Genomic DNA, 21,215 nt, shown 5'->3' with positions numbered 1-21,215 from the left:
GGGTCTCCTGAGAAATCCTTGTTACTCATATAACATATAAATCTGACACCGCTCCCACTATTTACAGGTCAAAGGTAAAAGCAGAATTAATTAAACATATATATCCTGCCCAGTGGCCAAGTGGAGGAGATGGGTAACAGAGGCTTGGTAATGATGATCATGCTTGAAACTACATTTCCTAGTTTGGCCAAGAATTCGAATAAACCTGCTTCCAAGTAGGAGATTATTAAGTCTGGCTTATTCTGATCAGTGCCCTTCCTTACCAGAGGAACTGATTGGAACTGTTCTGAACAGGAATAGTGAAGCATACATGCTCAGCAGTGCACAGCCAGCCAACCAAGTTACCTAACACATTTTGCAGACAACCAGCAACAGGATAAACCAAGCAGCTTTACATAGTTCAGCCAAACAAATCATATTTAAATGTTTAGTTTATTCTTTGAAGTAAGAGACCAATGAGCTAGGCCAGTGGAAAAAAGCAAGCAAGCAAGAAAGAGGGTCAATGTTTATGTTATTTATTGCTTCCATTATAGGTTCTCAGGATCTTAAGAACATGGGATCATTTGCTGATGACATACAAAAACACTGAGAGTTTCTACCTAGAATCTTGATATCTTTTACCTTCATGTGCTGCAGAGAATTTTGTTTGGTTTTGGAGTTTCCAACTCTGATCACAGATAAATCCATGAACAATAAGAAAACCGCAATGAATTACACATATGCATATATCTACACACTCACAATGGGTCAAAACATTAGCAAATACTATGGTTATCGGTACCACATTCAATCACTTCTACTTATACCTCACAAAGCAAAATGAGTCATAAATTACTGTCACCTTAGAGAGTTCATGGGTCACTTTTATATGTATTTTTAGTGCCTTCAGAGCAATATCTGTTACCTAATGCTGTGTTTTCCTTATTCTTTCACAAACACCTGTGTATGGGAACTGCTGAGTCACGGCCTGAACCTCTGATTAATCACCTGAGGTGAGCCTTGAGTCAGCCAGAGGAGCACATGTGAAGGCAATTCACCTGTGCTGCCGGAAGGGGTGGAGCCTGGCTCCACCCCTCCTGGACCTATTTAAGAGCTGGCTACCACAGGGGAAGGATCTCTTCTGGAGATCCTCCTCTTTGATATCTTCTAGTGAGCTCAACCCAAGGGTAAGCTCTTCTACTTATTCTCTTTTGTGATCCTTGTTTGCCTTACTCTTTTGATTATATTGCAATTATAACATCTTGGTTATACAGCTTTGCCTTACTCTTTTGATTATATTGCAATTATAACATCTTGGTTATACACACCTGAAAGCCATAAATGAGATTCTTCACTCATATCTTGCCAGATCAACTAAACACTGCCCATCTGCATTCATTCTTCTGCCAAGGTGGCCATACATATGCAGTCACTAGCATCCCTTATGGCCTACAATGGCCTCATTAAAAACAGACTTCTGGAAGGAGGGCTTTACAGCTCTAATTTTCTCAGCAAAAAAGATATTTCATTCAGCCTGTAGATGCGAGAATCTGCTGAAACACTACCTCACAAAGAGGAGGAAAAGGAAATATCCAAGAGGATTTCTCTTAAAAAAATCTGCATTCAGGTTTTGTTTCCAGTTATTTTGATTTCATTATACAAGCAGCTACATGAGGTACTAGACAGCAAAAGATGAACCTAAAGCAGAAAAGCACATCAAGAATTAAAAAATAAAAGCAATAAGGAGACCTTCCAGAGACTGCTGGGCGAGGTGGGGAGTGGGCAGTGTTTTGTGCCTTTCATCCCTAAGGAACAGACCTGAAGTGACTTTGGAAGTCCATTTAACAGAATGTGTTAATATTTAGTTACATATTTAGACAGTTTTACTGTCATTTGATTTTGCAACAGGCTAACGTGTTTGAAAATGTGAATTTCTACAAAGAAAAAAAGCTTTTGTTTTTTTTTTTTCCCCACCATGGTCCAAAAATAAACTAAATGATTTCTAGAGGTCCGTTCCAGCCCCTACAATTTCGCCAGTTAGTTGCTGTTTTTCAGTTTCTACCATGTCTGGATATTTTTCCAGAATAGAAGTGGCGTTGATGGCTTTCTTTTCCTAGGAGTCACTTGTAATGTATTTGCAGTTGTGGTGAGTTTTTTCCACTCTGTGTTCAGCCAAGTACTCTTCTCCTGAATAATGGCATAAATGTTGACTTAAAATACATAAAAATAAATAGGCTGGCAACAGGTTTTCCTTCTAAGGCAGAAAAGCCACTTGCCCCACACTAGACAGAAGATTTCATCAGAGACCCATCCACTTCAGTTGAACTTTATCAAAGTTGTAAAAATAAATGTTAGCATTTAAAACTCCCTTAGAAGCCAAACAGCTGAATGTTGCTCTGTTTATCTTCCCCAGAGTATATTTATTTATTATTACTGTTTATATATTGAACTTAAGACCAAAATGAGAACTTGTTTGCAAGTTTAACTACGCAGGATGTGACTGTTACTTCCCTATACACCACGTGACCTGGCTTTTTTGTCTCCCTCTTCACTACAGAAGAACTAAATTCAGAAAACTTGGGTGAAATTACTCTGCTCTCAAAACTTCATAATGACCTCACAAGCAAGCTGGATACCAGTCCTAATGACGTTTCTTCTTCTCTTACGTAAGTGGTCTATTGTATTTCTTTTTCATCCTTTTAGAGAGGTGCTTTTTTTCCCCTGACCTTTGTGGGGTTATTTCCCATATGACTGCATGTATGCTGTTTAAGAATTTATTTAGAACTCTGATCCTTAGGGAAGGAACTTATGTTGAAACAGCATAGAATTTTACTGTGCTTTCTAGCCAAGATTTCCTAGCTTGAGTACTAAGGCATCATCCAGAAGACATCCTGAAGTTAAAAGCATGCACCTTTGCAGATGAGATGGCAAAGCTGCCAAGCATCCTGTTTGGCACAATGCAGGAAAGTAGTTCAATGGAGCATAGGAAGAAATTGATCCACATGCATGCTACCTGCAAACCACTTTTGGTCTCTGTGTCTCTCATAGGATGTTGAAGCTCCTGACTCAGGATGATGCTTCTATAGCTTTCAAGCCAATGCAAGGCTTTGTCACCCTCATAACTTGCCTCTTGCTTCATGGTTTCTCAGCTCCATTTTTTGTAGGGAAGCACTGGGTCACACAGCTAGGAAGTATCATCAGAACTCATGTTAACATTGGAGCTGAGGTGGACTACCAGAGAGGAAGGAGTTGATAGCAACTCCACAACAGAAGCTTACATGGGTTACTGTGACCTCCAAGACATTAGGTAAGGGGGCAGGCACCCTCTGGTGGTCGAAACCTCATTGTCACCAAACAGACACCCCATGCCACCCTATTTCAAGCAGAAATTCACAGAAAATCACCTGTCCTTGGGGAATACCACAGATAGTTTTCCCCACCTGAAGCACGCAGAACAGACATTCCCCCTAACATTCACTGGAAACATGCTCCTGCTGCCTCTGCAAGCAATACTATCCATAGGTCTAGAGCAGTGCTCTGTCCTCATTCCATCTTTCTTAGTATGCATAGAAATTTGTCACTCTCAGTACCACTTTGTTGGCTTTTGACGTTCTCTGCGCCTTCCTATGGATGCTCCCAAGAACCCAGAGGAATGAGGCTGTTTGCCACAAAGGACATGGTTAACCAGCTGTGCTTATAGATGTGAAGAGAATGTCAGCAGCAAATGCTCCCTATTACTGACTAGCTATTGCTCAGCAAACAAATGGTGCAAGTCCCATTAATACGGCAACATTTCCCTGGAGCAAGGAGATGTAGACCTAAGAACAGCAAGACATGCAAAAGCTACTCTGCAATAGATACAAGGAAAATGCATTGACATGCCTCCAAACATTACACAGAAGGGTGCAGACAATACCATATCTGTGGGCCTTGGATAGAGAGGAGCCTGGCAAGGACTAGAGGAGTTCCTGCTTCCTTGTAGGAGGGACATTTGTCTTCTGTGGAAAAGGACAGAGGAAGGAAACCATTTACACAGATGTGAACAATGCCTACCTTACAGAATTTATATTTAGCTTAGAATTTTGCTGCATCAAACACCAGCCAAATATTATTATTATTATTATTATTATTATTAAATAATGCTGTAACATGATGGAAAACACAGAAATGACAGCAGAGTAGCAAAGTCCTAGGCTGCAGCAAGAGAGGATTCACTCAGATATAGTAGTCGTTAGCACAGAAATAAAGGGAAAAAAACTGCTTACCTTCAAAACGCCTCAGGTATGCAGGAATCTCCACCAAGATACCCTTGCCTCCACTGCCAACACTTAAATGAGGTCTAGGAAAGGGTATATCCTGGCTTTACCTCTTCTGGTCAATCAGGAGCTTTGCATGCACCTGAGTTCACCTGGGTTGGCCCTGCCTTCCCACCAGGTGCTCAATCACTGCTTCAAGCCATGACTCAGCATTTCCACTACAAATGGTTTTCAGGAATTGTTTTCAGTGGAGTCATTGCCAGTAATAACTTCTTTGTTGAAGTCATTCCTTTTTGACTATGGAGTTGCTCAGATACACAGTGAGACCTTTTATTCCACATTACCTCTCAGCTTCCCAGTTATTTTCTTCCTTCCCCCTTTGCTCCCCCCAAAAGGAGGCAGATGCTGAACCCCTGGCTACTTCAGTGCCACAAGGCCAACCACTACCTGATCCAATGAAAAGGAGAAATCTGAGAGGGAGGAGGAAGAAAATCACATGGAAACAGGAGGCAATAGAAGGGAGTGAGGAAGGAGCTGTGCATCAAGGGAGACAAGGTGCATGTTTTTATTATGGCAGGTTACAGGAGATTCAGGTCCCCTCGCAGTCTGGGGAATTTTTATATATATATATGGTGCAAATATATATATATATATATATATATATATATATACATATATATATATATGGATTCATCACCTGCTTGCTGTTTTACCTCCAGGGTAGTAAATAAAATCATGGCTCCTGGTTCAAACACAATATGCAACATCAACACAATCAGTATCATAGAACAACCAGATGGCATTGCCATCTGTTGGCATACATGTTTTTATAAATCCAGTCTTTAAACACAGTTATATTTCGATAAATTCCAGGCCTATTGGAACTAGTGCAGCCACTTCCCCAGTTGGTATCTCCAAACAACCACACAGGGTTTGTTTGTTATCAGAAGACTTCCACTGTCCCCTTGACAAGAATCAATTCCACCTTCTAACTATCCAGTACAGATCATCGTAGAGAAAATCATGCCATTGCAGATATTGATAGAATTACACGTAGAATGTCCTATTAAGGTACCATGACATAATTCAAGTCACTTGCTGTTTTACCTCCTTGGCATTCTGCTCCCCACCCAGATATCCAGTACTGCAGATTAGACTGGATTTAGGCAGGCAAACTGGCCGTACAGTATCAGTAAAACTCAGTGGTGTCTCTCCACAAAGTCATCAACCTGTGTTATGGTGCAAATTTCATGTTATGGATGAGTCAGGCACATTTGAGGGATCAGAAAGCTCCATCAGTTGCCTCAAGATCCTTTGAGAATGATCCGGAAGTCACTCCAATAGAGATATCAAACTCATCTTCAAGGTTCTATGACCCAGAAGCAAATCTTGTCCAAGTTCAGAGGGTCTATTGAAAGGATGGGAGATAGTCCGAACCCAGAGATGAGAGCCAGTCAGAAAGCTAGAACTGGGCCTGGGGTGCTGCAGAGCATTGGGAATCATTGCTGTCACCCTTGAGGATTGTGTCCATCCCCAAGAGATCAGAGCTGAAGGCAGGACTTAGATCAATCATCGACATGCATGTGTATGGGTTGATGGTTATGCTAGATGATCTCAGTGGTCTTTCCAGTCTTAATGATTCTATGACTGCATTAATCCATTTCTTTCCACCTAAGGAAAAACCAAAGCAAACAGAAGACAGCCATCTAACACTCACTCCTCAAAAGTGAAAGGTTTTTAAGGAGCATCTAGTAAATGATATTAGATGTTAATTAAAATCATATTGGAAGTATGAACTGAAAACATCCCCTTCAGTCCCATGGGATTTCAGAGATTTCCCTCCCTCCTTTTTTTAGAAGGAAACTAATAATTAAATCTCAATATATTAAACTGACCTACATAAAATATTCCATGTAAAATATTATTTCTGCCATAAAACACATAATCTGTCACTGGTTTAATTCTATTAGAAAGCATACATTAAGGTCTATGTATTATGACCATTAGGATAATAAAAGTAATACAATATAACTTTTATTATGTTTGAATTTGAAACATTCTTCATATGAGCACAAAGAATAATTAGAGAGGTAGAAGAAAGGTGGCTTTTTAAAAATTATTTTTAATTTATAATGAAATAAATTCACAGGCAAGAGCAAAGAGACTAAAAGAGACTGATTGTGAATCTGGAAACCCAGGAGCTTTGCTTTTTACACCAACAACGTAGTCTTAGTTTTATTTATTTAAATTTCCTTCTCTTTATAACTTCAATTTTGGTCAGGTTAAACAAACATCTTTGTGGTCGGATCCGGAAACAAATTCCTCACACCTCCCAACTCCCATCTCAAAGCATCATGGGATTTTTGAAGAGAAAAGTGTTTTGTTTCTGTCTGTATAAAATAAATTTCCAGACATTTTGATTATGAAGAACAGTTTAGGGGGAAAAAAAATACTTTCAGCTGAGAATTACAGCTCCCAAAATACATTTGGTTTAAAATGCAAGAGCTTGTTTTAAGCTTCTCTCCATAGCTTTGAAGCTTGGTTCATAATTTATGAAAATTTGGGATTAAAAATGTGACTAAGATCAGTAAATAAAAATAAATCTGTTCAGAGCTACCCAATAGATCAGATTTTTTGACATCATGTCAGAATTCCCAGAGCCCATGCTCAGCTCAAGAGAGGTTTCCAGCCATCTGCAAAGCAGACTTAAGGTGGACTCTCTAAAGGGACCAAAATGATTGGTTGCATGGCTTTGGGAAGAAGAGGATTATACTTCAAGTTTAAAAGCAATCCTATTTCTAGCATTCATTTTACTGGAGAAGAAATGAAAGCCCAGCCACCAAAGAAGGCAGAATGACTGATACACCATTCTCAGTTTTACCCAGGTAGATGTAGAACACTTTTCTTGATGTTCTAACAGGCCAAAATATTTATGTTTCAGATTTTTGGAGAGCAAAGGTATATGCTTCTGGAAACACAGAGGAAATAGGTGAGTTCATGGGGACAGGAAAGCGAAAAACTACATTCCTTTTTGCGTTATATATCTAGAAGAATTCACATGCTTTTTATGTACAGAAAATCATACTCTGCTTATGTGCTTGTACTTTTCCTAGCACAGTAAAGTCTTGCTGTGGGACTATAGCCTCAGCCTGATGGATGAAGGTGGATCCCTATGGTGCACACACGAATCATGATATGCTTTGCAGTTTACACTTAAAAAAAAAAAAATCTTCTTCCTAGTAAGGACTCACATACAGAGCAGTCAGGAGGCAGGAATATGAGTCTGGGGATACAAAGTGAAGGGCAGTTGGGATTTTGGGATCCATTTTGAGGGAAAAATTAGAGTTGTAGCTATAAAACTCAGCTGAGACCTGGACACACTGAATGCTAAACTTGTTCATTATCATAAAACTTCATTGAGCCCATTAGCCAACAGGCTTGCACAACTTCATGCTATACAGAGGCAGTCTGGTATGTTAGTATTCTCAGCTAACCAGTCTGGCTCAGCTTTGTCAGCCCCTTCTCAAGAAGAGAAAACCAATAAAAATAAACAAACAAAAATTTTTTAACTTTGCAACTTTGTGTTACCATATCTGAAACACAGTTCTGTTTATTAATTATTGGTGCATATTCACAGATTTGTTTTCCATTTTTACAGATTTCACATATCTTATTATAGGAGTTACTCTGGGAGCCTTTCTAGCAATTGCTTTTATAGCAGTAATAATTTGCATGATCAAAAAACAAATGCTTGACCACGTCTTCAGAGGTAAGAGAAATTACTCCTGATTTCTTATTCAGAGTTCTAGATTTCCTTGTGCTCTGGATCAGCAGATCTGAGCTCTGCTGCTAGGCATTGCATGTTTGTTGCAACTCCAATTTTCCTCTGAAGAACTATTTGAAAATGTCGGAAGTGCTAGGGACCCAGAAGTTTTCAGTGTAACTAAATCAGCTATTCCACTTAACTAGAGAAATACGATTCACTACAGCTTACTGCTTGGATATCTTTCTGGGTAACGAATTTTTAAAACAAAATTCTACCTATTCAATGTAAGTAAGAGTCTGTTGGATTTGTAGGATGGACAGGAGTGGATTTCAAAAATCAACTTTGCAGCTCAAGGTGCATGCAAAGCACCAGCTCTGTGTAGCTCATTTTTCAGAACAAAGGAATTCCCCTAAACTTAGCACATTCCCATCACTTTAAAAATAAAAGAAGTTATTAAAGATGTCAATCTGAAAAATGCAAGGAAAGAATTCAGTGCAGCCAGGCTGCTACATAACAGGATTGGGAACCACCCATCTGTTCACTATATCTAGAACTTGGTTCTGCGACTGTATCTTCACTTTAGCCTTCATGCGACAAACAAGAAGTTATGTCCCAGCATCCCAAACTGTATAACTATTAATTCAGCAGTTTACCATGTCCCAGCCCTTCAACAGCAGATACAGTCTCTTGCTTAGTAAAAAGAAGAGCAGAGCTGTCTTAACTATCAAGCATGAAGTGAAGTAGATTGAGCTCCCTGAGCCTAGCCTTTTGGTCTCCATCATAGCATAGATTCAATGCCATTTTCAGTAAATGCTGATCTCTTAATGGATATCTTTGCAAACAGACTCCCCAGGCACCCCATGAGGACACAAATGATATTGTAATGCCACTTCCTGAAAGACAAATGGCTGATGTCTTCTTTATGGGCAGTATGCAATGGTCCTAAGGGGAAACTAGTTCCTCCTAATTTTCATCAAGCATCTGTCCTTGAAGTTGGTCCTCATTATACTCTGAGGATGTACTACAATCTCAAAATAGCTAAAATAAAAACAAAAATAATTTTGAGAAAAATTGTCAGAAGAGATTCCAGATGGAAGAACTGAGAAAGGCTTTAGGAATGTTACGTGGTACTGCTAGTATCAGAGTTTTACCTCAGACAGGATAGTTTTCCCTGCTTCACCACTTGTTCTGGTTGCATCCTCACTACTTCTAAACAGGTCTATCACCACCCTGTTCCTTGCTTTTTAACTAATCCTATTTTCCTGTTCTCTCTTTAGAGTCAGAGGGCAAAATGGATAGAAGGTAAGAGTCATTGCTTTGGGGGTCTTCTGAGATGCAGTGTGATATGCCAACTGTAGTAACTAACTCTGCTGTCTTTATGCATGATATTTCCCTGCAGCTGTGATTTAAAAGATAACACAACATATATGCGGGTCTCTAGAGGACCATGCTACCCAGTTGTAATGATCAGAAAGATCAGTGCAGTGGAATGGCAATACAGGAGGTGTAATGACAAAGAGACTAGCACAAATGGAAAGGCGTTTCAAAGAAAAAGAAAAAGTGCTCACCAGTCTCTGAAACTCTAAGCTCTCAGAGAAAACTCCACAAAAGAGGGATCTCAGAGAACTTTCCCCAGTGGCGGTCAGCCTTTAAATGGGGTCTAAGAGAGGTGCAGCCATTTCTTCCGGTCACACAGCTGAATTGCCTTCACCTGTGCTCTCAGGGCTGACCCAGTCCTTTCCCCACGTGCTCAATCAGTGGTTCAGGCCGTGACTCAACAGTTACCATACACCAGTATATCTAGTGGAGCAGCATGGAAAAGGGAAATCCCATTCAACAGGAGTTTGACATGTAAGAACTGGAAAAAAACATCTCAGTAGGATGAGATTTCTTTTAAAAAGTAAATAGTTCAAATACTTTTGATTCTGCCTATTTATTTTGTATTACATATTACAATTGCAAGTTTTAATCACCAGCCCTCCAAAACAACATCATCAAAAACAAACCAACAAAAAAAACAACCCCAAAACCATTAAATGAATTACTAGATGAAAGCCAAACGCCTTGTTTCAAGGGTTTTCTTTCACACTGTTAGAATTTTTCTGTATTTTTTGTTTTCATGATACTGATATTTTCAAAAGTGCTTTAGATTAAATATATACAAATCTAAGCAAATGGCTTTGTCCAAAGCTTCCCAGTCACTATGAATGGACCAGTTCTGAGATCTCCCTTTTCCCCAGGTTTCTTACAGATCAAGTCATACAGTGATCATTCTGGAAGGGATACATTTTTACTCTTTAATTTCTTTCCCCCTACCCAGAAACAGCAAGTCCACTATATGTTTTGAGCACCTAATGATACGAGAGGCAATGCCAGATTGCTTAGGAGATGACTGCTCCTCATCTGAGGTCATTCAATAGGGCAGAGATGTACACAGTGGGAAACGTAGCCTGCAAGTTGTCTGTTGGATCACAATAATCTGCAGGAGTAGATGATGTTTTGTGTTTCTACAAGACACTTTATAAGTAACTAGAAAAGAGATTACATAAATTAATCAGCATTCTCATAAAGTGAAGGCAACAGCTGTTCTCAGTGACCTAAGAAAAGCCTTTTAGCCTCTCTCAAAGAGATGAATATGAGGCTAATAGGCATGTCCCCATCACCGCCATTCCTCACAGAGGCCATACAACATATGCAGACATTCAGTTGAAGATCAAGACAAGGACATTCCTTGAGAAAAGTACTTCAGTGTTTTGCTTGACAGAAAAAGGCCCCAGCCTGAAGCATATAATGTTTTCCAAGGAAGATGCTTTCACAACCTAAACCAGCTAATGGGCACAAAACCCGTTTCCTTTCACATCACAGAGCATTCAATCTATTTTCTTCCAAGGCACTCACAATTTCTGCCTATCAACCCAAAACAAATTAGGACTATCGTACAGTCAGAAGACAAAACATTGAGCACGTAGTACACTGTTTCTGGTGAGCTAAGGACAGTATGGACAGCAGTGAATGAGGAAGAGCAGGTGAGGAAGAAAACTAAAGCAAAACAGAAACCATAGAGACAGTATGAGCATCCATGACACCTTCCCTCTGATCTTCCTAGGGGAAGCGACTGATTTTGTCATGGCAGCAAGATTTAGCAGCCTTAATGATGATCTTACACTGGCCTCTCAGATGATTCCTTGTCCCAGTCTACAAGCAGTTGCTAAAAGGTAGAAGTTCCCAGTTGCATGTTAAAATTCTGATCTTCAGGCTGGAAACAGGATGCAATGCATATAAGTTTTCTGCCTTTGAGCCACTGACCCTGACCAGTGAGAAAAGCTGTAATTCCAGAATATTTAGGGGCAAAACTATGTATGCTAAAGATGATGTTTTTCTGTTAAGTAGAAAACAACTGGAAACCCACCATCTTTTCTTAGTTGTACTTTTTAATTTTATTATAGCACTGAGTAATGTATAAACTCCTTTGTTCTTGTTCACTTTGAGGCACCTATGTACTACTCCTTAGTGGATTTTAAAGGGGTTCTATAAAACAGAAGCTGATCTGAGGAAACAGTATTTACTTTTACTGGTCTTGAGGAAACCATTGTTTTGTAAGTGTAAGAGTTAGTATATTATGCAAGCCTCAGTGAGTAACAAATATGTAATCTGTTCTTGTTTATCTACTATAATGATAGAGTAGCACAACTGATAAAAACAATGCTGCAGGTGATGCAAACATGTACATTAGGCTCTAAGGAGCTTATGAGGATATTAGTGAGAAAACAACAGTATTACCTGTGAAATACAGATATTCTTGAGATAACACCACTTTTTAGCTAGGAAGTATATAACATAGTTTGTTTTATAAACAAATCTATGCTATTCCACATCTCAGCAAAAACTTGTTCTTGCACTATCATTCTTCAATATAAACTATCTAGTCACAGAAAAATCAAAGGGAAATGCAGCATACAAAATCCAATGTTCTATTTCATCTTTTCTCCTACCCTTTACAGGACCTTTCCACAGGACTCTTATTCATACTGGCATCTCTTCTTTGTAGGACTCAACAAATGGTGGTATATGTTTTAGATTTTAACATTCATCATTTAAGTGTTTGAGGACATTTGTATGTCTAAAAATAAAATGTATGGGAAGGAGCTGTTCCTAACAACTTGGAAAAAAAAAAAAAAGCAAACAAACAAAAAACCTCATAACACATGAACACTGCAACTCCTCAGGACACTGGACCAGAAACCATCACTTTCTTGAAAGCCACACTTAAATATCATAATCACCAAAGCTTGAAGAGACTTCCAAGATCATCCAGTCAACAGTCCACAAATATTATTTACCTTGAATACTTACATTGTAAACACTACAGTATTATAAGTACTGTGAATTTCCACAAGAGTAACCAAGCTATATGCTCATTTTATTAGATTCATTTTTTCCTATAGGTCAAAGGGATAACTCTCCATTTACTCAGGTCAATGGAGACATGATAATCAGATGTAACCTAATTTTCACTACTTGCTTCAATACTCTGAGGACTCTAATTCATGGCATTTCTAGGCCAGTGGCTCATTCTGGAAAACCCTTTTGATAAAGAAAACTCCTCTACTACAAATTACTACCTCCTAAGTTTATTCCAATCAATCATACAGGCATTCTAAGTGATAATCAGTGTATCACTCCTTTAGGACTGGAGAGGAAAACTGGTATATATCATCTGCAGACAATTTTCTACTTGACCACTGATGATTGCTCAGGGAAAAGTAAAACAAAAAACCACCACCTCAATCCAACTGACACCACACTTGCTAAAATTTTGTTTCAAATTTCACATATTGTACCCATAAGTGCCTCAAGCCATCCCAATGACTGTCATAAACTTAGGTGGATGTCATCCAGAGCAGTGTCATCATGGTCATCAAACTTAGAACAGACAAAGGAATGCAGATAATCCCCTTTCATTTTAGAGCCGTGGAACCTAACCTAAGAGAAAACACTACAAGGTCATGTTTTCACCAAAGTCAGACAGCATTCCCACGTGTCACTTTCACTGTTTTCCCAAGCCATTACAACAGAAGTATTTCTAGCTCTATATGATACCAGTTCACCGTGAAATAACTCACAGTGTTTACCTCTGTAATAAGTCAGGCATATAACACATGGCTTAAACAATCAGTTCACAATGGGGTGCCCTTAAACACAATGGAATATTTACTAACACCTGAGAAGAGAAAGAGCCTTGAGGCAAGCTGCTGTCAACTAACAAAACAGTAATTTAGATGTCAACTGACAATTATTTAATGTCCTTTTTTTTTAATTAATAGCTCATGTCAGTTTCAAATATCATCTTGGTGTAAGCTTAGTAAATTATAATGCCTAAAATTTCATGCAAGTTTAATGTATTAATAAAAATGTCTGGGCACATTTAATGCTAGCAATATTTTGAGTTAACTACAGTGTATGGCAGCCAGATTTATTCTGACAGGAGACAAAGAAAGAGGCGTACAGAGACAAGGAGAAGGATGGAGAGACAGAGGACATGGAGTAAAATGGAAAGGCACACATTTGATCCTGCTGAAATAGCTAAAATAATCTGTTGCCTCAACACATTCTTAGCAGCAATGTATATCAAAACTCATCATGCAGCTTCGTGGCTTCTACAGGCTCCTGCGTAAATCACTCAGCATAAGATCAGGTTTTAAATGCAATGCACAGGTCATTCTGATATGTGAAGGAGGAGCTTCAGAGCTGCACACACAAAGTGCCAAGCAGATCGGCGATTTTCTTTTGCTACCCAAACAAGCATCTAGATGTTCTCTTGAGTTTACACTTGATTTCTTCCATTTCTTTCCATTGCTGGACTTTTCTTGTGAAATACATGGTATGCATGTCAGAGGATTCTTTAGACAAAATTCAGAGGGCTTGGAATTAAACTAAATATATGTTTTAAATCTCTTTTTTGAAGGGAAAAACAACTCAGCTAAATACTGTCATCCTTGCACTATTCTCAGCTGGTGGAATTTTTCCAGTGGGTTGTAGCAGACCATGCCCATTGAAAGGAAAAACCCTCTTTCCTCATTCTGACCACACAAAATCTGTGCACTCCAAGCATGAGTGATGCACCTTCCTGGTCATGTCAGATTTTCATAAATAATAGTAAGGTCAATAAGCAATTTCAAGGCAGTAAGATACTTAAAGACTATAATTAGAAGCAGCTCCATGAAAAACAGTTCTCCTTTCTTCCTACACCCTCATGAAACAGGCAAAAGATGTCCTTTACCAGCAACAAATCACACAGAGCGGCACATGATGGCACTGTGTATTCTCCATGCACATAATGGCTCACTACAGCCCAGAAATGCAGGACACAGTTGCATCTCCAGCTCAAAGGTGTTCCTCTGGGAGGCAAGGTTTAATTTTAGCCACATTTAGTTTCAGCCTACCCAGTTTCACTGCATAAAAGGAGCCTGCAGGGATGGTCTCTTGCACTGAACATCCCCATTGAACAGAGGAAAATTACAATTGCAGAGTACAAGAAGTGTTTTGTAGAAATAGCGTGTTACTGTCTAGGCTACCGGCAATCTGCGAAGGGCCTGCAGCTGAGCAAATTCTCAAAGCCCCCACGAAATGATAACCTTTGAGGCTGAGACAGGGTTTGAAGTCATGGCTCATTGCTTACATCTAATCTCCCTCTCTAAAACCGTGGAGAAACAATCATTGCATCTTGAAAGCCTCCATTCTCTATGTTGTTCAACTCTAAAAATACTGCTATGGATTAAACAGAAGGGGAAATCATCCATTTGGAAAAGATAAACACCAGAGATAGATGGCACTGCAAAGACATGTTTTGGACAATGAAGCACAAGTTTGAATGTTGAGCTGCAGTTTCTTCCAGAAGCTCCATAGGTTATAGAAACTGTCTCAGCCTATAAATTTAGGTTAAGAACCTTTTTCCTGTTTTATTACATTTGGGCTTGTATTCAGCTGCACAGACAGGCAGAAATAATGAACATTAACAATAGCTGATCTAAGTTTCAGTGCTTCCCATCGGGTTTAGAGCCACAAAGAAAGAAAAACATCATATTTTCAAGTGGAGAACAGTTCTTAAGTTTGCTTTTGATCTAAGTAGTCCAGACTGGTCTATAATACCATGAACTGCAGGAAGCAATCAAGTAGACATAAGTCACACCACTGATACTATTAGCTGAAGTCTGAGCTCAAAAACTTAACTGGTGACCTTATTTTAATGCTAGGGTACTTGAGAAAGTCTCAAGGAGGAATCCTTCAGAAAATTCACAAATCAAAATCTTTAAGTGAAGATGCATTTAAAAAGAAGAGGTTTTGCCCTTATTTAAATGTGTCATGGGGAAAGGTGGTGCATGGGGAAAAAGAATTAAGATCCAGAATGCGGGCTGTTCAGGACTCTGCGCCCTGAAATGCTTTGCAATGGCTCAACCCCTGGATCAGTTATCCACACGTAACACTATATGTCCAGCCTCTCAGCCACTCTACTATCCATTGAAATCATATCTGCTTAAGATGCAAACACATACTGCTGCTGTACTATAGGCAAGTTCACAGGAAAAAGTTCTTGAAATAGCAAGATGCCAAAAATACATCTGCAAAGGAATTCTATTTTATAGTTACCAATCAGAGTAACTAAACTGTCTTCTCCACAGCAAATTTTTAAATGAAGACAGGAGGAAGCAGGGACTGCTATTTAAACCACAATAGAGCAATTTTTGTGAATTTTAATTACTTTTCCGTGCAGCAATTTCCTCATATGGAAATATGTCAGCCTTGGAGATGGATGTTTTCTTTGAACTAATCTGATGTTAAGAGGACATACTTCCCAGAAGTAAGGTGTTTCACTTTTCAGCTTGGAGATATCTGGTATAAGGCTTGTCCATTTTCACTGTTTCATTCAAGCCATGGCCCCGTTCAGGATTTGTTCAGACATCTGTGAGGATGCTGCCATTCAGTGCTATTGTTCTTCCTACAGAAGTTATCATCACTTCAAAGAAGCTTTCTCATACACATTCATGGAGCATCTTGTATGAGAATTGAGGCATCAAAGGGAAAAGAATTAGCTGTAACTTGCATCTCTGTTCTCTTTAAATTCCCAGTCATCCAGGCAAACCCAACATCCCTAGCATCACTGAGGCACCGGCATCTGTGCTTGCTTTCCTAAAACAAGCCTCTTTTACTCTCTTTTTAAACTATGATGGCCAGTGTTTTTCCTTGGGTCTGGGTCATTCAATAGAATCTCTGACACCTTTAGGATCAAAGATCAGAAAGCTCTCTCTTACCGTTCCTCAGCTATATATACTTTGAGCTATTCTTTCACCACTCATACTTTCTCCAGAAGACTTTCTCAAATTCTCCCAACTAATGCATTCTCCAGACAGCACAGTCATCATGCCAATGGGGTTTTCATCAATCATTAGAGGTTTACAAATAAGGAAAAACAAAGACATAGCCTCCATAACCTAAATGAGATTTGCAAAGAAGGCATCTACTTTACCGAATCAATCAAAAACGATCCTTTGTGGTCTGCTTAGATGGCAAAGCTTCCCTTTGCACTGTCACCATGAAAAAATATCAGCAGTGAACAACTATTGCGGGAATGTGAGTGGAAGACAACTTGGAGAGTTACTGTCCACTCTGGCAGTGGGAGTGCTTTGACACTTCGCTAAGGACCAGTACAAACCTGCACAAGATGAGCCCAGCCAAAATATACTGGATCAGGTCTGATTCTTTGCTCAGTGTTAAGGATAGACTGAAGGTCGCATTCATTCCAGTAATTCTTTGGAAAAAAAAAAAAACAAACAGGTGTTCTCAGAATGAACTCTGGGAACTGAGGTTAATGAAAAATGTTTAAAAGCTACCCAAAACTGTAGTCATGCACGCGATTGCCAGTAAACACACATAGAAACAGGCAAAGGTGGTCTAAACAAATTCTTGCGTATTTGTGTAACTATATTAAAAAAGAAGGGCAAGTAATCCTAGCAAAAATGGCTGTCTCAACCTCTTGCAAATACATAATTGCAGAAACAAATTTTAAATACCCATTCTCTGTTAAGGCAACAAACGGAGCAATAAACTGGCTTTTCTACCTAGTTCTGTAACTATCTTGCCTAGCAGAAGGTTGCTCTTCTGAACAACCTTGGCAAGTTACTTTTGCTCAGGCTACCCTTTAAATAAAATGAAATTAATCTTTGTAATTACATACGTCAAAACCAAGGACACTGAGCTTTGTACTGTGCTCTGAACACCAGGCTGTAAAAAGCAGTCCTAAGGCAATTGGTAGGCAGTTTCTGGCCCTCAATGACTTTAGCACTATTCATGAAATCAGGGAATATTTAATATACAGATGCATACACACAGAAGCAGTATTATATACACACAGCCCAGACTGTTAGGGTTCATTAAATCCCATTCCAGGATACTTCACGGATGCCTGATGGGCAAAGCCACACTTCTGGCTATTTTTTCCTCTTCCTGGCTACTTTCCACATTCTCTAGGAGAGCATCTGCCCCAAGATGCCTGTGCTCTCATCAGATCTGGGGGCTGCATTTGCAGTTGACCTTTCTACAGCTGCCAAACAGACAGGAATCCTTATTCCTTCCTCCTCCTCTGCACAACTGTTTGGGCTAGTCCTGAATAGCTCTAAATCATTTGATTGTAAGAGCTAGTCCCAAAACTGCTGAGTCAGGAGAATGCTTTCCTGGTAATATTCAGACACCTGTCGGAGGCAATTCCTTCCACAGCCATCGTGGTCTTTGCTGGCAAACCCACTGGTGCCCTGACTCCAGCACTAAAGAATCCTGCCTTTCCCTGGAGCTGATGCAAACCTAGATACAAGTTCACAGGTGGAAGATCACCCTCTGTGCTGCTATCAACACCCACCTGGGGTGCGTTAACTCCTGCCCTGGCTGCAGGGCAGAGGGCTCCTGCTCCCAGAAAAAACCTACCCAGCACCCATGCCAAGTCTGTCTTCTATCACTGCATGCACTCACCTCAATACTTCATATGCATTTTGTACGGGGCCTCACAGGGTATCACAGCTTTTCAGCCTGGTGTCTGAGAGCTGAAAAAAAGAGCAAGTGTCACAAAATGAAATTCTGACTTCTGCCTTGCAGGCTGCAAGTGCCTGGGGGTTCTGTAGGCTATTTCTGAGGGGTTTATAGGGCCTTAAGACTTTTCACATGTGTTTAAATTTGGCTTAAATACCATTCACGATGCCTACACATCAACAGAAAGCGAATATGAACTTGTAAATAGAAAAAGACAGAAAACCACTAGCTGAAAAGTAACTAGGGTATTTTCAGTGCATTAAATCACAACACCTGACCCACTCCCTAGTTTGATTTACTGGTACAGAAGAGGTGGTGGAGCCAGGAGCAACTATCCTTTAGTTAACAGTACTGCCTTTTGAGTCCTTGTGACCTGGGAGTGAGCTTCCACTGCTCTCTGGAGGAGAGCACAGTACGAGTGTGAGCTGTTCCCAAAGGATGGTCCCATCTCAAAGAAATCCTGTCCTGCTCCCCCCTCCCTCCCAAAACATCTGTGTGCTCTGCCCAGAGAATCAGACCTGCTGCAAATCTGCATGGCATAGCAACAACCACTTTTAGTGAGAACAGGCTGCTCAAGGATGGCCAGCACAAAGGAAGTGATGGAATTCTAAAGCCAGTGTGCTTAGGAAGGCTGGACCACCTTTTGTGTGCCAGCTTGCACTGCCACTTGTGGGAAAGAAGCCTGAGAGTAACAGCAAGAAAGCCATTCTCTGTAAGAAACTTACCAAGTACACAGCACAGCTCAAAGAGCATCAGCCTCCCAAGCAGTCTTCTCTGCTGCTCCCAAATGCAGAGAATTCAAATTATTTAGGACGGGGCTGCCAATCTCTTCAGAACAGGGCTGGAAGACAGTGTCTGTCCCAGCAGCTCCCTGCCACCTCCCCCCAAACACAGGCAGGGAATGGGATCAGGTGAGCATCCCTAAACCTAACCCACTGCTGATTCACTCCAGTTAGCTCGGATCACTTTGCACTGGCCTCATTCTGCATTAATCAGCTGCCGTGGCCAGAATAAAAGCGGAATTATTACTATTATTTTAATGACTACAGTTGCAGACAGGCAGAAATTTGTGTGACTTAATTTATATGCTTAATTTTGTGTCTTTTTACGTGTGTGTGAAGAAATTTTGACAAGTTCATAAGCACCGCAGACATCTGGTCCCTGATGGTGTTCTCAGGTCTCTCTCCTCTTTGAAAAGAGCTGGTATTTAATTGTAGTACCCCAAACCACAGCAGAGCGGTGTCTCTACTTGGAATTACTTTGTCTGCAGAGTAGCCTGGTGAAGGCAAAAGAGACAAGCTCCAGGAACCTGAGAGCTCTGTATGCTCTCCTGTAGACTTTATGCCAAGTTCAAGCTAGAAGATTGCAGATCAGCTCTTAGCTGTTTCTTACTGACACAAATGGTTGGCACAGCAAATTTCACATTAACAGACAATTTCAGCACAACTTTCAAAAAGAACAATGTGATAAAACTTTTCTCAGAGGAGGAAAAAGTTTGAGGCATGTTACAAGAAATCCATCCCTGGTTGCCTGATGTCCTGCAAGGTATTTCTTCAGCAAAATCATCAGAAAATACTTACGTAGTATTGAAGGAGGAGGACCAAATGCCATTTGCCACCGAGTCACAAGATCTAAGAACATTTAACAGCTGAGGGCTGCAAGGCACGATGAAATCTTACTTCCAAGCACTGACACTAGATGGAGTAAAGCTGAATAAAACACTAAGAGCAATGAAAGAAAGAGAAAGGAGGAAAAGTTCCTGCATTTCACTAGCTGCAGACATGATGATATTTTCCATATTTGTTTTGAAGAATGCACTGAAAGCTGCTATTAATATTTCACTTGCTTTTCTTTGCAGGTCAAATATGGGATCAAGCCAGAACAGGTGTGTTTCTGTGTGCATGTGGGGCTGGGAACAATCTGCCTGGTTCCTACTGACACCCAGAGAGTTCAGGTCTACTCTGTGTGGGCTGTGACAAGCCATACAGCTGCCTCATTCTCTTGCATCCCAGATGCACAACTGGGATTCCCCAACATAAGGCATAGTGCAGGCTACCTACATTATGGCTCGACTGTGCTGCAAGGGGGAAGGACTTCATGAATGCAATTACAACCCCAATAATAATAATTCTGTAGAAATCCTGTAATTTTTCTCTGCACTCACTTCAGTTTTTATAATGATGCTATGGATCATTTTTAGATAAACCAACACCAGAAAGTTAGCATTAACCTGTAATGCTGTCTTTTCTTTTTTTTTCAGAGATGACACCAACACACCAGAACAGCAAAGTACAAATAAGCAATAATCCTTCTCCTATTAACAGTTACCCGGTCTGAGAATCAATGGATATCTCTTGCCCATGAACAGGAATCTCACTAGTAGTAATTCCTTTCTTTGTTCTTTAATTGAAAGACCAATTGATTGATTGGTTACAGGAAGAGCTTACAGTGCATGCTAACTCCCATCACCTGCATCACAAAGCCCATAATCCCCAACAGCATGCACAAGAAGGAAATGTAGGAGGAAAATAAGCAAGATGAACTCTGCTCATTAACAGATCCTGTTTAGTCTGTGAAAAGTGTATGATTGATTTCTAAAATCAATTAAATCCAGGGTAAACGAAAAGCTAGCAATACATTTCATCTGCAGAATTCACAATTGTGCTCATATTTCAAATGAGGTTGAATTATCTTAAAACTCATTCATTTGAGGTTGAAGTAAGATGGGAAAAATGATGTGTGTTAATTTGAAAACATTTCATTCACATCAACTAAAGTTATATTTTTTAACTTTAGGATCAATATCTTTTGTTTAACTTTAGATGATAATGTTAATTACAGCTATTTTAAATGAATTGTGGTCAATTACAAACAAGTGTTTTTCATGTTTTGATTTTAGAAAATTGAAATTGAGATATTGTTGTATACCCAAAATAAAAACTTTCTACACATTTGAAATGAAATGTTCCATTTCAACTTTCTACAAACAAGCCAATCTACCACTTCCAAAATCCACTCATCTTCATTTTTTTCAGTATAAAACAGTGCACCAAATTCACTCTGAATTACTGAATAGTTTCAGTCTCCCACCCCCTTCATTCTTGTTCTAGCCTTGTATATTCTGTTCAATTTGTTTC

General features: G+C 39.7%; 1 protein-coding gene across 2 annotated transcripts; it reads left to right on the top strand.

Annotated features, from left to right (window-relative positions):
• Nucleotides 1–2,540: 2,540 nt before the first annotated feature.
• Nucleotides 2,541–20,824, top strand: TMEM273 (transmembrane protein 273). Of its 2 annotated transcripts, XM_042863108.1 has the most exons (7): nt 2,541–2,645; nt 7,177–7,224; nt 7,894–8,004; nt 9,279–9,303; nt 12,003–12,065; nt 19,937–19,963; nt 20,339–20,824. In XM_042863108.1, exons 1-7 carry the CDS (start codon nt 2,591–2,593, stop codon nt 20,382–20,384), a joined length of 375 nt encoding a protein of 124 aa, XP_042719042.1. In that variant the 5' UTR covers nt 2,541–2,590; the 3' UTR covers nt 20,385–20,824. The 2 variants fall into 2 exon arrangements, with proteins under 2 accessions (XP_042719042.1, XP_042719043.1); XM_042863109.1 differs by lacking the exon at nt 12,003–12,065.
• The last annotated feature ends 391 nt before the right edge of the window (nt 20,825–21,215 follow it).

The sequence above is a fragment of the Lagopus leucura genome, unplaced genomic scaffold (assembly GCF_019238085.1).
Source record: "Lagopus leucura isolate 7727_CA_CO unplaced genomic scaffold, USGS_WTPT01 Super-Scaffold_739, whole genome shotgun sequence".
Classification (NCBI taxonomy): domain Eukaryota; kingdom Metazoa; phylum Chordata; class Aves; order Galliformes; family Phasianidae; genus Lagopus; species Lagopus leucura.
The sequence above is the reverse complement of the archived record's forward strand: the minus strand, read 5'-3'. Positions and strand labels throughout refer to the sequence as shown.